At 56.0% G+C, this 16,192-nt stretch overlaps 1 protein-coding gene across 4 annotated transcripts; it reads left to right on the forward strand.

Moving 5' to 3' along the window:
- The first annotated feature begins 338 nt into the window (after positions 1-338).
- Positions 339-9,738, forward strand: RGP1 (RGP1 homolog, RAB6A GEF complex partner 1). Of its 4 annotated transcripts, none has more exons than XM_033164345.1 (8): positions 339-485; positions 5,808-5,944; positions 6,071-6,154; positions 6,820-6,969; positions 7,052-7,222; positions 8,509-8,636; positions 8,779-8,956; positions 9,483-9,738. In XM_033164345.1, exons 1-8 carry the CDS (start codon positions 370-372, stop codon positions 9,710-9,712), a joined length of 1,194 nt encoding a protein of 397 aa, XP_033020236.1. In that variant the 5' UTR covers positions 339-369; the 3' UTR covers positions 9,713-9,738. The 4 variants fall into 4 exon arrangements, with proteins under 4 accessions (XP_033020236.1, XP_033020237.1, XP_033020238.1 ...); XM_033164346.1 differs by having other exon boundaries at positions 7,076-7,222; XM_033164347.1 differs by lacking the exon at positions 6,071-6,154.
- Positions 9,739-16,192: the final 6,454 nt, after the last annotated feature.

Consider the following 16,192-nt stretch of genomic DNA (forward strand, 5'->3'; position numbering starts at 1 on the left):
TTCAGCTCCGCCGCTCTGCCTCGGCTCTGCCTCTGCCTCCGGCGTCGGCGTCGGCGGCAGCAACGGCCCCTTCGCCGCCGCCCCCTCCCGCCCCGCCCCGCCCCCTTTCTGGCCGCCCGACGGGGCGGAGACAACGAGAGAGAGCCGGCAACGGCTCGGCGGAAATAGCCGAGCTCTGCCGAAGATGGGTCGCGGGCGGGGATTGCGGGAGCGGAAAGGGCCGAGCTCTGCCGAAAGCAGGCAGGGGGGGCGGGGCCTCCGGGCGGGCGCTTCCGAGGACAGCTGAGCGGGGCCTCCGTCGCAGCCCGGCACGGTCCCTCTCGCGCGCTCCCCTCCCGGACGCCTGGGTCCCTCGCCCCCCCCCCGGCCATGATCGAGGTGTCGGCGGCGCTGCTCCGCGGGGCGGTCTTCCTGGCCGGGGAGCCGCTCGAGTGCCTCGTCACGCTGCGCAACCCGCTGCCGCCCGACGCCACGTCCGCCTCCAGGTAGAGCCAGCCGCGGCGGGGACCCCGGAGGGCGGGCGGAGGGCCGTCCGGGGAGGGCGGGAAACGCCTCCGTCGCAGTGGCCGTCGCTTCAGCCATTTGCACAGATAGGAAAGTGAGGGCTGAAGGGCGCCTTAAACTGAGGGTATGGGCGCAACAACGGGGTGTCCAGCCAGGGGCACTTTTTGATAAGCAGCTAAACTATTATGTTCTTTTTTCACATGGTCTAGTCCAGGCTTCCTCAACCTCGGCCCGCCAGATGTTTTTGGCCTACAACTCCCATCATCCCTAGCTAGCAGGACCTGTGGCCGGGGATGATGGGAATTGTAGTCTCAAAACATCTGGAGGGCCGGGGATGAGGAAGCTTGATCTAGTCCTTCCCCCAGTGCCGGATTTACATATAAGCTTAACAACCTCTAGCTTAGGGCCCCACTCTCTTGGCCCCCGCCCCCAAAGATTTAAAGGGGAAAAAACGATGCACATTTCCAAAATATGAGATAAAAAACAAATAAAATGAAACCTACCTACAGCAACAGTGTTTTGTGTTGTGTAAGCTCCTATGATGTAAATCATGGGCCCCGTCTGCTAGCCTGCTCCCTAAAATATCACTGCTTTGCTCATTTCTATATTTAGGGTGCCTACATTCTGCACGTGATGATGATGATGATGATGATGATAATAATAATAATAATAATAATAATAATAGATTTATTATTTGTACCCCAGCCACTCTGGGTGGCTTCCATCAAATATTAAAATACATTTAAAATATCACAGATTAAAAACTTCCCTAAACAGGGCTGCCTTTAGATACCTATGAGGTCCATAAATGACCATATAGCATATATCCAACACAAAAAACAGCAGCAATTTGTTGTTGACAAAGGACAGCTGGACATAGAAAGGGGCCTATTACCTTCAGGAGCTGAGGGCCTCATCAAACCTAAATCCGGCCCTAGCTACCCCCCTAATATTCTTAAAAGGGTCTTCTCCAGTCTTTGGAGAGTAGCTGGCAGTGGGGAGGCAGAAAAAGGTCCTCCTCTCCTTCCACTCTGCAGTTTTGATCGGAAATCTTAGGCCCAGTTTTGCGCCCAGAGCCAGAGCCCAGAAACTAATGAAATTCCCTGCTGCAAAATGCGCCTGGAATAAGGGGAGTTTTGCACGCAGCTTCCCAGTCCCTCTGGAATTGCAAATGGAACCGTTTGCTTCTTCCTGGTTGATGGTGCTTCTAGCCAATGGATGAAGCCGCCTCAATGATTGACGTTCAGGAAGGTGGATCCAGCCAATTAGCCAAAGAGAAGATGAGTGTGAAACGCCCATTATCTAGAGAAGGAACTTGTAATTATTTTCTGCTGGTTTTTGCTGGTGGAGAAATAGCAATGCAATTCAGAGAGGGCCGGCGCTGAGTGTAAATTCAGGAACAGAAACTAATTCAGTTCACACTCTTTTAAACTCTGAGCTTATTTCACCCCAAAGGAATATTTTTCTGAGATGGTAAACATTAAAAAAAAACTGCCAGCGCAGATCAAGTCTGTAATTGCAGGGCTGGGGCTGAGCGGGTGTGGATTATGCCAGCCCTGCAAGGAAATCCAGTGCTGGCATCCCAGTTTAGGGCAGGGCATGTCCAGTGTTGCTATGATGGCATTTTGGGGGGGGGGAGGGGGGTGCAGTTGATTGCATCAGCAGTGCAGTTCATAAAGGGCTCGCTGGGGGTGGGAGGCTCTCCGTGGCTTGAAAGACTGACCTGGATGCTGGGCCGACCCACTGAGAAAGGGAGGATCATAGAGGTGGAGGGGTCCCCAGGGGTCTTCTAGTCCAACCCTCTGCAGGGCCAGTTTCTTAGAGGGCAGGTCTACCCGCCAGGCCTCACCACTGTTCAGCCGCCAGATTTTCTCGAAGGGGTAGGCCTGTCTTCTGATGCTAGTTAGGAGCATTTGTGGGGAGCATTGACACCCCCTTGAAAGCAGGAGCTCGTGTCCTCCTTGGGGCTTCCCAGAAGAGGCACCGTGAGCTCAGGCCACCTGAAGGACTGGACAGATCCAGGGCAGGGATCTATTTATTTAAAGGATGGGATCAGTGGGGGAGACCAGTGAGTCAGGTCAGGCCAGGCAGGGGGTTGGGGGTCTTGCCAGACCTTGGCTCACTGACCGGATGCACTGAGGTCCAGGGAGGCTCCTTGGCCCTCACAGCGGCTGTTTGGGAGCCGCGTGGCCAAAGGCTGCAGGACTCTGAGGCAGGCCTGGGGAGCTGTGGCCTTTGTCTCTCCTCCTGAGCCGGGTGCTAGGCCTCCTCCGCAGGGTTGGCTGTTCCTGAGGCAGCCCCACAACTGATGCAGTGTTTTATGTGGCAATTGAGCAAATAGAGGAGGACCTGGGAGCAATTAAGGAGATGAGGAAGTACAGTACGGCTAAGTGCTGAAAGTACCGTGGCCCTCGCCCAGCCAGCCAGCCTTGGCAATGCTGGTCTCCTCAGAAAGGAGCTCCGTGGCTGTTTGGTTGAGCACAGCCTCTGCGGGCCTGGTGCATTGGCTGCCCTCCCACTTTTGGCCTCAGGCCCTGGCGTGCGATGGCTGCCTTCCTTGTCACCTGCCAGATCCTGAGAGAGCTGCTTCTCCACAGCTGGCCGGCCTGTTTATGCGGTGAAGCTGGCTTGACCAGTTTGGGCACTTTGCTTGAGGTGCCCAAGTCCTCAGGCGGGGTATTTGTTTTTCAGCCGGCTGGCCTGTGTGGGCTGTTGATGGGCTTTGCAGTTGCGACTCCTGCATCAGAGGGGGTTGGACTAGATGACCCTTGGGATCCCTCCCAACTCTGTGTCTATAAAATCTGTGTGGTGCAGAAAGGATGGATGTGCTAGGGAGATGTCCAGCAAGGGAGGGCAGCAGGTTGGGTTTGGTGCACAGGAGAATAAGAGACTCATAGAATTATTATTATTAGTATTAGTATTAGCCACCCATCTGACTGGGTTGCTCTCATGTGTTGCCGGCTTCTGCAGCTTTTTCTCCTCCCAGTCAGCTGGAGCCGGCATGAATCAGGCGGCCATCTCCTGGAGCCTGAGGGTGGGGGGCAGTCAAGTGTGCAGAGGGCTGGTCCAGACCCTCTTTGCTTCTCGCCCCCCAAAGGGAGCAGCTGTGGCAGCCAAGTGAGTCTGCCTTCCTGGGTGCGGTTCTGGCTTGCTGTGGCATTGCAAAACCCTCCTTCTGGGGCCTCTCGGGACCCCCACCTTCCCCCCACTTCCGTTTGATGCAGAAATGCTTGTTTTATTTCCTGTGTTTTTATTCTGATCTTTTGGTCAGAAAGACCTTCAAAGTGGCTAATGGCAAAGTAATTAAAAAGCAGCTCATAGCAGCAAGACAACAACCCCTGTGTGTGGGGGGGGGGGGAGTCACTGGCAGAAGCAGACTTTTTGAGTTTCTGGTCCATGGGCCAAGGGTGCCTGGGTGTACTTCTGCCAAGGAAGCTGAATGTCTCCGATATCTGCCAGGCTCTCTTTCCAGTTAGCCAGTGTGCAGCTGGAGTGCCTGTGGCCATGCCCATTTTCAGTGAGAGGCCATGGCTGGTACCCCAGGCCAGACACTCCCCGCTTATGCCTCTGCTTGAACCTCCTTTGTGAGGGGGTCCCTCCAGGCACACCCCCAGGTGAGGAACCAGGTGCTGATGGTTTCCAGGCAGCCTGTGAGGTGGTCTCCCTGGTGGATGACTTGTGCTGAGAGACGGACAGTGGAAAGGGGACCCCCCCCTCTGATTCTCCTGGACCTCTCAGCGGCTGGGACCAGCTTGGCGCAGTGCCAGGGGGGCTCTGGGGCTGCCTGGTGAGCGCTGCACCCCATAGTCGCCTGGCAGAGCTTCCTTCCTGTCTCCTGCGCTGCAGAACGTTCCTGTGCCTCTATGTGGATTTGAAAAGGAAAGAACTTTTCACCTCTTCACTGCACCCCAGGGCTGTGTTTTCGAATCCTGGAAGACCTTTAATCTTGATAATTTGGATTGCTGGCATTCCAGGTTTTGGCAAGTTGCCCTTTTTGAAAAGGGCGCAGCTCGAATGACTGGTTTTTAATATGGCTTTATTTTGTATACAAAAATTGAGGCATGCAAGTCACCCATTGCCACCAGTATAAGCTAATTTCTGGCTCATTTAAGTCCATATTGAACCTTTATTCCCAATAATGGTGCAGCTTTGCAGGCAGAGAATACTCTCGTTTTTATAACGAATTGTAAAGGGGACCCTTGTATGTGTTAATACTTTATTATCCCTTTGGAGCTGTCCTGTGTTTTTGTACTTACACCCTTCTGAGCTATGATGTTTTATGGTTTGGAGTCTTGATTCTTTGGGTTATTGGTCAAATTAGCACTTTTGTTGTTGTTAATAAATAGTAGAAGTCCCGGAAGGAGTTAGACTGAGGGGCTGGCGTGCCAGGAGACCTAGTCCTCCACCATCAGGAATTTTCGGAGCATTGTTTTCCAAGCATACTTCTGGGCTCATCCCCTCAAGGCTCCCCAAAAATATCCCCAGAGCCCCACCAGGGCATTTTCCCTCTCCCCCCCCCCCCTTGGGCCAGACTCCACTCCAGGCTTGAGTCCCATTTATTCTCAAGGGGCATCTTGTGGCCTCAGACCCTGTGTGGCTTTTGAAACCTGCCTGCGTTTGTGAGTGGTGTGGCAGTCTAGATAGGTTAGGTTCCTCATTTCAAGGTTTGTTTTGTTTTCCTACCTGGTCTGTGGTGCTGGGAAGGGAGGAAGAGGGGCTGGGGTTGGTTCCTCCAAACACCACAAGAACTTGGTCTTTTCCTGGGAAGAGGCCCTGGAAAGCCCTGAGCTGTCTAGGTGGAGGGGCTCCTTTGCAGAGAGCAGGTGGCACCTTTCTGGAAAATCTGAAAGCATTGGTGGGACGGGATGGGAAAAACACACACATACCCCTGATCTGGGATGTCTTGCAGGCTGCATTTGCCTTCTCTCATCACGGAGGAGAGGGCCATCGATGACTCCAAGCCAGAATGGCTATGCTCTGCCTCTCTTGTTAGAGGCAGCAGTGCTTCTGAATCTCAGATGCTGGGAACCAAATCGTAGACTCCTGGAACCGTAGAGTAGGAAGGGTCCCCGAGGGCCATCTAGTCCAACCCCCTGCAAGCATCCAGGAGGGGAGGGAGTTGCTGTTCTGCTCCAATCTTCTTTGTGGGTTTCCCATCATAGGCACCTGGCTGGCCAGTGTGAGAGCAGCATGCTGGACTGGGTGGGCCTGATCCAGCTGCAGGCTCTCCTCACATTCATGGGCCTTCTTGCCCTGGGTCTCTGCTCCGTCTCCCTCACGGCCTGCTTCTCCCCCCCCCCCAGTGAAATGCTGGCCTGGGCCAGTGCTCAGATCCACTGCCAGTTCCACGCCAGTGAGAGCCGCGTGGCTCTGCCCCCTTCGGAAGACAGTCGGCACGACGTCCAGGCCGAGAACGAGACGGTTTTTGTCCCCAACAGAGGTGAGCCTGAGCTCTTTCCAGAGAGCTTCCTTCCTTGGCCTGGAGGAGGGGCAGGGCGGGGGTCACTTGGGAGCATGGCAGGGGGGGGACGGGCAGTCTGTGCCCATGGCTGCTCTTGCCTTGCAGGGGAGCGGGGCCACTGCATCCTGTCCACCCCCCCAAAGATCCTCTTCTGTGACTTGCGACTGGATCCAGGAGAGTCCAAAACCTGTGAGTAGCCCCTTCTCACCCGTCTGCCTTGCCCCCCACCCTAGGGGAGGGGTGCTGGGGAGCCCCAAGGCTTGGCTGGGGCTGGGCAGAGGCAAGGGATGACCTCCGGACTCCCCATACGCCAGCCCCACTTCCCCACTTCCATTGCTGCCCAGAGATGATCTGGAAGAAGAAGCCAGGCAGTGGGGCTGAGAGCCCTGGGAGGAGGCCAAGGCAGCCCCAGCCGCACCCGACCTTTCATTGCCTGCCTGCTGCCCCCCAAAACAAAACCCAGCCTCTGCCTGGCTGGGAGTCTCTAAAATGGTGGGGAAGGGGCATGTGGAAGACGCCCCCAGCGTGCTCGGATCTGCCCCCTGCTTCTCAGGCTGAGGGTGTTGGAGGTGTTGCTCGAGAAGGACCCCGGGGGACATGGAAGCAGCAAGAGGCCTTCTGGGGAGGCAGCCCCGTGGCCCTGCGCTGTGAATCGGGCCCTTTTGGAGTCAGAAAGGGTCGTAGAATAACAGAGTTGAAAGGGACCCCCATGGGTCATCTAGCCCACCCCCCTACAGTGCAAGGCTTTTTCATTTGCTCTGGTTCTCCTCCTGCCGGCTGCCCCCTACCACCCAGCCATGGGAGGCAAAGCCCCTGGCGGTGAGACCCACGGCTCACGGCCCCCCTTTCCCCAGACTCGTACTGCGAGACGCTGCCGGTGGACGGCCCCCCCTCCTTCCGGGGGCAGGCGGTCAAGTACGTCTACAAGCTGACCATCGGCTGCCAGAGGGTCAACTCTCCCATCAAGCTCCTCCGCGTCCCCTTCCGGGTGCTGGTGCTTCATGGTAAGGCCGGGGGTGTGTGTGTGTGCCTGAGCAGACCGGATGGGGGGGGGGGATCTCTTGATGCCCACCCCCCGCAAAACAGACCATGCTGCCTCTCCCTCCTCAGGACTCAAGGACTACCAGTGCCCCCAGGACGAGGCTGTGGCCCCCTCCAACCCTTTCCTGGAGGAGGAGGAGGGCGCCAAGAAGGATTCCCGGCTGGCGGACTTGGCCACGGAGCTGCTGATGGCAGCCACGTCGCGAAGGAGCCTCCGTAAGTCGCCTCACACCCCCACACCCCCCAATTCCTGAGCTTTGTCCTCCGAGGCGCTGGCTTTGCTGCCCCACTTCCCTGGCATAGAAAAGCACTTTGCCACGTGGCCAGGGTGGATTTGAAAGAAATCAAATCAATTTAATCGATTTAAATCAAATCCATTTAAATCATGATTCCAATCACTAGTCAGTAAGACTTGATTTAAATCATTTTTTTACAGAAAGACTCCTTCTTGCTGGTATAATTGTAATATTTGCAACCAGATGAAGGTTTCATTTTTGGAATACAGTGGTACCTCCACTTACATATCCCTCCGGTTATGAAAACTTCCGTAAGCAGCAAACCTGGAAGTATTTTTCCGTGTTTTTGCCGCACGCACATGCACAGATGCTGTCTCTCCGGTTGCGAAAACCTCGGGATCCCGCCGGACCTCCAGAATGGATCCCGTCCGCAACCGGAGGTACCACCATAATAAATTTTCAGAGTAGTTTTTACAGTTATATCAAAAATTACTGATTTGGTTATACTATTAGAAATACACAGAATTATGACATGATTGTGAGATTTAATAAGTTAACTGTTTAGATTTGGACACCTTTTCTGCTTACTTTATTGGAAGGAGAATAATAATCATGTCCTTAATAACAATTTATTTAACTAAAACAATAACATTATAGCATATGTATCCATGTTTGTTAACTGATGTGGTTAAACAATTAGAAAAAAAAACTTTGACTTTTAGTACACATGAAAAAAATTAAAACAAATCCTTATTTCCTCATGAATAGCTTTGGACTATAATGTAACTTAAATAGAAAGCAATATTTAGAAATATTTTTCCTCCGGAAGCATTTTATTTTGAAAATCCAATTTAAATTTTAAAAAATCCAATTTAAATAAAATAAAAACGATTTAAAAAATATATATTTAAAAATCATTGATTTTTATCCACCCTGCATGTGACTCCTGGAACTTAGGTTATGGGCGCAAAAACAGAAAGTCTAGTCGCCGTGTTGTCCTTTTTACCAGGAAGACTCAGAATGTTCTTCCTGATATTTTGCTGGAATCTCCTTTTGTGTGAGCCTCCCCTTTGGAGCAGCGGAAATATCTTCTGTGTGGCGTAAGATAGTTCAAGGTGCCCATCATGCCACAGGGCACATTGCCGCATTCAGCCACCGCACAAGAGGCTGGTTTTCATTGGGAGCGCAGCCGTGTTTGATTCCAGGTGAGGGGCGCACCTTTTTCTCTCCTGCCCCCCCGACTGAGCCCCCCCCCTTTGCTCCTAGACTTGTACAACATCAGCAATTCCCGCGGCAAAGTGGGCACCTTCTGCATCTTCAAGGCCGTCTACAAGATTGGCGAGGACATTGTGGGCACCTTCAACTTCTCCGAGGGGGACATCCCATGCCTGCAGGTGAGGCGGGGGGGCCCTCCAGGCCGCCCTGGGGAGGAAGCGGGGTAGGCAAAATTGGGGGTGGGGGGCAAGTTGAGGGTGGGGGGTGCCAGTCGGGAGCTCACCTGGCCTCTGGGCTTGCCCTCTGCTCTCTGGCCGCTAGTACCTGGTGAGCCTTCAGACAGAGGAGCGGATCCAGGAGGCCTTCCAGCACCGGCGCGGGCAGCCCGTCTCCTACAGCACCCACGCCCGCCACCAGGAGTCCTGCCTGCACACCTCCCGGACCAGCTTCAGCCTGCCCATCCCGCTCAGCTCTGCCCCAGGGTTCAGCACCAACATCGGTGAGTCTTTCCAAAGCCCGGGAGGGAGGGGCCGGGCAGCTTTCGGTGGGGCGACTGCTTTGCAGGCAGAAGGGGCATGGGTGGGTCAACCTTTTGCACCAAACTGCAGAGAGCTGCTGCCAGTCAGTACCCAGTGGGCAAAGCTGGGCAGGCCAGTACGCTAGCTCTGAGGCTGGTTCCTGTGCCTCTAAGCCAAGGCCACCTACAAAAGAGTCACAAAAAGGGGGCTGCTGCTGGAAGCCCCTCTTTGACCCCCCCTGTACCAGCCACAAGGTGGCACCCTCTCCTCCTCCCTGCCCCTTGTCCGGCTGCCACCCCCTGGCAGAGGGAGCCCCCACTGTTGTTCTCCCTTCCCTTGGTTTGAACAGAAGGGGTCCTTGCCAGCCCCAAACGCCTGGGAGCCGGGTGCTGGTTCCTCTCTCACTGCTGCTGCCGGGTGGGGGTGGGGGGTGAGTGGAGGGGGCTATTATTAAGCAGGAACGGCCCAGAGTGCCTCTGCTGACAGCAACCCCCCCCCCCTTTGCAGTGTCCCTGAAGTGGCGGCTGCACTTTGAGTTTGTGACGTCCCGCGAAGCGTCGCAGCGGCAGGCCCCCCCGGAGGCCCCCTCCTCGGAAGAAGCCTCCCGGTGGTCGGGGGTGGAGCAGATGGATGTGGACACCTTCAGCTGGGACCTGCCCATCAAGGTCTTGCCCACCAACCCGCTCCTGGCCTCCTCCGTCTCCCAGGTCTCGGGGGCCAACTCCCTCACCATCTGAGGGCGCCTCTGCATGTGTGTGTGAGTGTGTGTGTGAGAGAGAGAGAGAGTGTGTGTGTTCTGTTCCTCCGTGTGGCCTCAGAGAGGCATGATCCTGATGTGGGGGGGGAGGCTTTGGCAGGAAGGTCTGGGGTGCAAGCAGGGGGGGCTCTTCAGCTGGGCTCCCTCCCTCTCCCTGCCCCCCCCCCCAATCTGGCATGTGAATTTCTCCCATGGAGAAGGGGGCACTGCCTCCATCCTGCCTTTGTCCTTTTTTCCAAAGTGTCTGGGGGGGTGCGGCTGTTACAAACCATGGGGGTCACTCTGTGGTGAAAAGCTGGAGGGGCTTCCCAGCTTCATCTTCCCCTCTCCCCCAATGCTGTGTTTTGTGTCTGTCAGTTAATAAAAATCTGCTGCAATGGCTGCCCCCCCAACTCTGCAGCTGCTGTCCTTTACCCAGGATGATGGGGGCCATAGGAGACCCTTTTCCCTCCTGCCCCTTGGCTCCCCCCCCAAAAAAATCCACAGTACCAGAGCCTTTCTGCTGTTTCATGGGGTCTTTATTTGAAGAGTCAGACATGCTCTCTCTGCGCCCTAAGAAAGAGCTTTGGCTGCGGATCGTGCCCATCTCTGGGTCAGGCCCAGCCCTCTTCCATCATGGCACTCCCCAACCCCCCCCCCACTTGCTCCCTGCATCAAGTGGTCTGGACCCCTAATTCTCTTTAGTGGTTCCCTTTAGTGGGTGGTTTTCCCAGAGGCAGGTTTTTTTTGGGGGGGGGCTTTGGCTGCTTAACAGAGAAGCCAGCAGACGGGGGGGGGGGAGAAGAAGCTGGAAATGGGGGGGCAGCAGCCCAGGACCTTCCACACCCCCTCCCCACCCCATTTTGAATATATTTGGGGATAAAACCAGGCCCAATATCTGCAGGGGGGAGCCAGCCAGACCCCAATTTCTGGGGGAATTCATGGCAAAGGTGTCTGATCAGGAGAGGGTACGTATGGGGGCTGGCACCCTCCCAGCTTGGCATCTCTGGAGGAGGGAAGAGGCAAGGTGCCCGCCCTAGGAAGTGGGCTTGGCAGCAAGCACAGCCGGAGGGAGGGGGCAGTTCTTGCTCTATAGGTGCAGGGAGCGGGGGTCCTCTGGTGGTGGTGGCTAGCGAGACCCCCCTTTTTCCTTTCTGGGTGCCTCTGGCGCTGCTTCTGCTTCCCCCCCCTTCAGCGCTTCGCTTCCAGGCTCTGCCTCCCCAGCCGGGCCTTGGCCCCCCCTCGGCCACCAGGCTGCTCAGGGGCCTGGCCTGACCCCCAGCCGGGCTCCAGGTTGTTCACGCAGGGCAGCCTCGGCCTGGCTTTCTGCACCAGCGAGATCTTGCAGGCCCGGGAGTCATAGCGCGCTTCGCACCAGGCGGGGAAGTCGACTGGAAGCTGCATCCTGCGAGGAGGAGGAGGAGGAAGAAGAGAGGGGGCAATAAGAACGCGGGGAGAGGCTGACGGATCAGGCCCATCCAGTCCAGTGGCTCTTGAGCTTCTCAGAGCAAAAGTGCCTCCTGGCCTGCTCCCCCCCCCCATGGCACTGTGGGCCCGATCCAGGCTCCCTGCAGCCACTGGGTGCTGAGGAGGCCCCAATCCTCTTCCTGCTTTCAGCCAGGCAGCTCCCCTCCTTGGGGTGGTTGATGTGGGTGGGGGACACACTGGGCCCCCCACGGCCCTGTGGCTGATGTATAGGGTGTGGCTGGGCCCTTGGGGGGGCCTGGCAGGGAGGAGGAGGAGGAGGCAGCTCTCTCAGTGGACTTTGCCCTCTTGCACCCTCCTGGACACCCGACTGCCTCTCAGCTTGATCCTGCCATCTTTGCAAGGAGCTGAGCTGGGGCTGTGAAAGTCTCCACCCCCCCACCCCCCACTCACTTTGCACCTGCTAGGCTGTGAATGGGGGGGTGTGCCATGGGGCTGGCTCTGTTCCTCCAGTGAGACCAGCGGGAGAGGATTCGAACTCAGCCCTCCCTGGCCCTCTGAGCGGCTGCGCCAGGTGGGTCCCGTCCCCACTCAGAAACGGGGGTCAGATGTCACCCCTCCTTGGGTGGGTTGCTTCTCAGTGGGCCCCTCAAAGAAGTATAAAGTTGGAAGGGACCACAAGGGTCATCCAGTCCAACCCCCTTCAGTGCAGAATTTTTTTTGCCTATCGTGGGGCAAATCTCTCGCTCCGAGTTGAAGAGTCTCATGCGCTGCTAGACCCAGCGTCTCAGATCGCAGGCTCAAATCTGCTCAGACAGCATCACCGGGTCCCAATCCCTGACTTCTGCTCAGCTCTCCCTACCCTTTCCTGTGTCCCAGAAATGACGCCTTCGCCTGGCCTTGGCCCCGGGTGCCGCAATGCCAGGAGAGCCTGGAGCACGGGTGCCTCAGGGCCAGGACCCCATGTTCACCCTTGGGTGGCCTCTTCCAGGCACCTCACCTGCCCGGGCCCTTTCCAGCTGTGGTGCCCTCTGGGAGCTGCCACTGGGGGGGGGGTGTCTCCTTGCATTTCCCCTCCCAGACCTGTGCCCCCTCCCTGCTCATTGCAGCTCACATGCACCCCCCCCCCAGCCCAACTCACATGTCGCAGCAGCCCACGCCGAGGGGATCCAGGCAGAAGCACTTGGAGCAGTTGGCATCCTGCCAGGACTCGCCGGGGCCAAAGTGCTTCTCCTTGTAGAGGCAGGGGGCTGGAAGGAAGGAGGAAGGGCAGTCAGGGAGGGAGGGCTGCCCAGGATCTGGCCCTCGTCTCTGCCAGCTGCGTTCTCAGCCAGATCCCGGCTCTTGGGCCACTGCCACTCTCCTGCCTCTCTAGAATTGGGCTTGTAGGGTGGCAAGGGAGCCCCAGGGATCATCTAGCCCAACCCTCCACAATGCAGGACTCTCGGCTGAAGGAGCCCTAACAGATGGCCACCCGACCTCTGCTTAAAAACCTCCGGGGAAGGAGCACCCGCCATCCTCCAGGGGAGTCCGTTCTACGGTTGAATCACTCTTACTGTCACAAAGTTCTTCCTAAGGTCGAGTCTGAATCTGCTCCTTTGCCATTTGAAGATCTTTTTTTAAAAAATAATTTTTATTAAATTTTGCAGTTTTATATTCATCACCCTAACATTGTTCACAAAAAGAAAAGACACAATCCCCAGATACACCCCCCCCCAAGACTTCCCTCAACTTCCTCTTCTGGTTTCTTGCATATTTACTTCTCCTGCTTGTTTAATTGTATTTTAATATAGCTTTCTTAAAATAAAAATAAAATGTCATTATATTCTTATCATTACTATACCTTGTTTGTTCTCTAATTGTCTCTAAGCTCTCTTTCAATTATTACCATACATTGTCTACCTTAATTTTGTTGATTGTAAGGGCTTACTACTCAAACCCTACTAGTGAGTCCACTTCCTTACAATATTTCTGTAAATTTGACGATTTGGGTGGCCTCAAGGCTGCATAGCCCAAGGGCCCCAGTGGCTCTTCCTGATCTTCCAGTCTCTCAAGGACAGTCACATGGAAGGTGGAGCAAGATTGTTTTCTCCTGTGCTAGATGGTAGGACTTGAACCCAAAGTACAAGAAAGGAGATTCTGACTCAACATCAGGGGAAACCTTCTGGTGGCAAGAGTTGTTTGACAGTGGAACGGGGGACTCTCCTTCCTGTGAGGTTTTTGAGGAGAGGTTGGGTGGCCATCTGCCATGGATGCTTTAGTTGAGATTCCTGCACTGCAGAGGGTTGGACTGGATGACCCTTGGGGTGACCTCCAACTCCACAATTCTATGTTTTCCCTCCCCTTGAACTCCCGCCTGTTTCCCCCACGACCCCCTCACCTTGTGCGTGGAAGTAGCAAAGGGCCCGTGCTGCTGGCAGCTGCAGCAGAAGCACGAGGAGCAGGCAGCCCCTCCGAGGGGCCCAGAATGCCACTGCTGCCCCCAGCCTCGCCTTCGCAGCCATCGTGGGGCTTCCCGTGGGTCTCTGGGTTCTGGGGGAGGCTGCTTCTCCTTCTGCCTCGGTCTCCCTCTGGAATGTCTGCCCCACAGGTGCTTATAAAGGGGAGCTTTATGGGCCTGGCCTCCAGCTGACTCTCCCTGGCAAAGTGGCAAAGCTCATTTCCTGGTCGGAGGCACGAAAACAAGAGGTGGGATCGGGATTTTTTAACAAGCTGCGAAAAGCTGATTCATGCCCTCCGGGAAGGCCTCCAGTTGGGAGCCCCAGAGGGGGTGCCCTGTGGGGCATTGAGAGAACTCTCCTGTGACCCCTCCTCCACCACCGGGGGGGGGGGGAGAAGCCAGCCAGGCCACCCTCCTCCTTGTGGGGACATAAGGAGAGCCTGCAGCTGGATCAGGGCCATTGCCCACCTCGGCCAGTGGCCAACCAGATGCCCATCGTGGGAAGACCATTAGCAGGATTCATGCGCAAGAGCCATGCTCTCCCCTCCTGCGCATGGGATGCAGATGCGCACAGCCACACATCCCCTCTGAGGAAGAAGCCAGCGCCCATGGGCACACGGGCATGAATCTCGGGGCGCCAAAGAAAAAATTTCTCCTGGGCCAGGCGTTGGGCTGGTTAACATTCTGTAGCCTTTGAAATGTGCATTATTGGCCCATATTGCTATTGTTTTATTATGTATCTTGTGTTTTCATTGTGTATTTTTATGTCGTAAAATATGCCCTGTGATCTGATGAAGGTGGTATACAAATTTAGTAAATAAAATAATAATAGGTTTTTTTTAGGGGGGCAGTGCATGGAATCCAGCCCAGAACCAAACTGAGGGCCAGTGAAGGCCTCTCCATGCTGCCCCCATTCATAGCCACCACATTCTGCACTGGCAGGTGTTTGGTTCCGGAAGAATCTCTTGTCTGCTTCCCTTTTATCCTGATGACAATAATTGGTGGCTCATTTCAGTTCCTTTTGAGAAGTAAGAGCCATTTGACAGTGGAACAGACTCCCTCGGGAGGTGGCGGACTCTTAGAAGCAGAGGTTGGGTGTCCATCTGTCGTGAGTGCTTGAGCTGAGATACCTGCACTGCAGGGGGTTGGAATAGATGACCCCGGGGTCCCTCCCAACTCTATACTTCTAGGATTCTGTGACCTCAGAAGGTGGTGGACTCTCCTTCACTGGAGGCCTTTAAACAGATGGAACGGCCCTGCATCAGGGATCCTTGAGTTGTGATTCCTGCATTGCAGGGGGGTTGTATTAGATGGCCTTGGGGGGTGCAGTGTGGCAGCTCTGTGTCACTCTGTTGGGGTTCCTCTTGGCTCCTTTCTTCCCATGCTCTCCCTCCCTGGCTGCCCTCTCCTCACTTGGCTCCTCTCCTGCCCCCCTCCTCCCTATCTCTCTGCCCCATAGCATCACCCAGGCCCCTCCTGGACCCCTTGCTCCACTGCACATCCCAGTGGCCAAGCCTCTGCCACAACAGTGACAGGAAGAGGGCGGGGCAACCGCCCCTCCATTGGGATTTTAATGCCAGAGGACAAGGTGGGCTTCCCTACCCCATAGCACTTGTCCACCACTGCTATTGCAGACGGACACAAGGGTCACCACCTGCACCATGGCATTTCTGAACTGCTGGGAGAAAGGGAGGCAATGGGGGGGGGGGTTCCCCCCTGCTCTCTGTTCCCATCTGGTCTCTGCAGGCAACCTTTGAAAAAGGCAAGTCAAGGGCCCTGGGTGGGCATCCTGTCACCCACCAAGGGGAGAGGGTTCAGCGCCCTGGGCAAGGGGGCATCGAAGCTCCCAGCAGGAGGGCAAACCTCTGTTCGACCCCCAGGACCAGGCTGGCAGCTGCTGCGCAGGAAGCAAACAGGATGCAGGATACCGTCTGGCAGCGGGCACTGCCAAGAGATCCCCATGCCAAGGCAGTACTGCCAGTGCTGTTTTAGGCATGGAAGGGGCTTGGCTCCGGAGCCCAACATCTCGGGGTGTTTTCTCTGCAAACACCAGCAGGTTCCAAGAACTGCTCGCTTTGGGGCTGTGCTGAGTGGCTTCCAAGGGCCCACCTGGGCCAAGAGCAAAGTCCCAACACTGCCCCCAGGCCACTGGGGGGGAGGCCTGCCTGGGTGCCCTTCTGCTTGCCCCAACAGCTGTGAGCAGCCGCTCCCTGGAGACTCAGCTGGGCCAGGCCCCCTCCTTCCCAGGAGCAGCAATCTGCTTTTGCCACTCGCTGCCACCCTCCCCCTGGCCTGGCCTGGATCTCCTGCAGCCATTGAGACCCAGAGGGTGTTAGCAGCTGGAGAAGGAGCCCTTTGCTGGGCTGGAGTGCCCACCAGGTGAGAGGCTGCTTCCCTGAGCAAATGAGGAGGAGAGAGATGGAAATAGGGGTGGAAGTTGTGTGGCTTTTGGATATGGGAGCAGAGAGGAGGCTCCAAGGTGGTCTCTGCAAAGTGGAGCCCAGCTCCGCAAAGGGTGGCCGGAAGGGAGCAGGCAAGAGCCGAGTGGCTCAAAGGGCGACCACAGAGACTCAGGCCACAAAGACTTTTCTGACTCCCCTGAGGCTGCTGCCTTTG

Source organism: Lacerta agilis, chromosome 11 (genome assembly GCF_009819535.1).
Source record: "Lacerta agilis isolate rLacAgi1 chromosome 11, rLacAgi1.pri, whole genome shotgun sequence".
In the NCBI taxonomy this organism is placed as follows: Eukaryota; Metazoa; Chordata; class Lepidosauria; order Squamata; family Lacertidae; genus Lacerta; species Lacerta agilis.

What these genes read in the sequence shown, in the direction of transcription:
- RGP1 (XM_033164345.1), top strand. Translation starts at nt 370, where the DNA reads ATGATCGAGGTGTCGGCGGCGCTGCTCCGCGGGGCGGTCTTCCTGGCC. An exon ending in GACGCCACGTCCGCCTCCAG is followed by an intron (nt 486 to 5,807) that starts GTAGAGCCAGCC and finishes CCCCCCCCCCAG; the next exon opens with TGAAATGCTGGCCTGGGCCA. An exon ending in GGGACATCCCATGCCTGCAG is followed by an intron (nt 8,637 to 8,778) that starts GTGAGGCGGGGG and finishes TCTGGCCGCTAG; the next exon opens with TACCTGGTGAGCCTTCAGAC.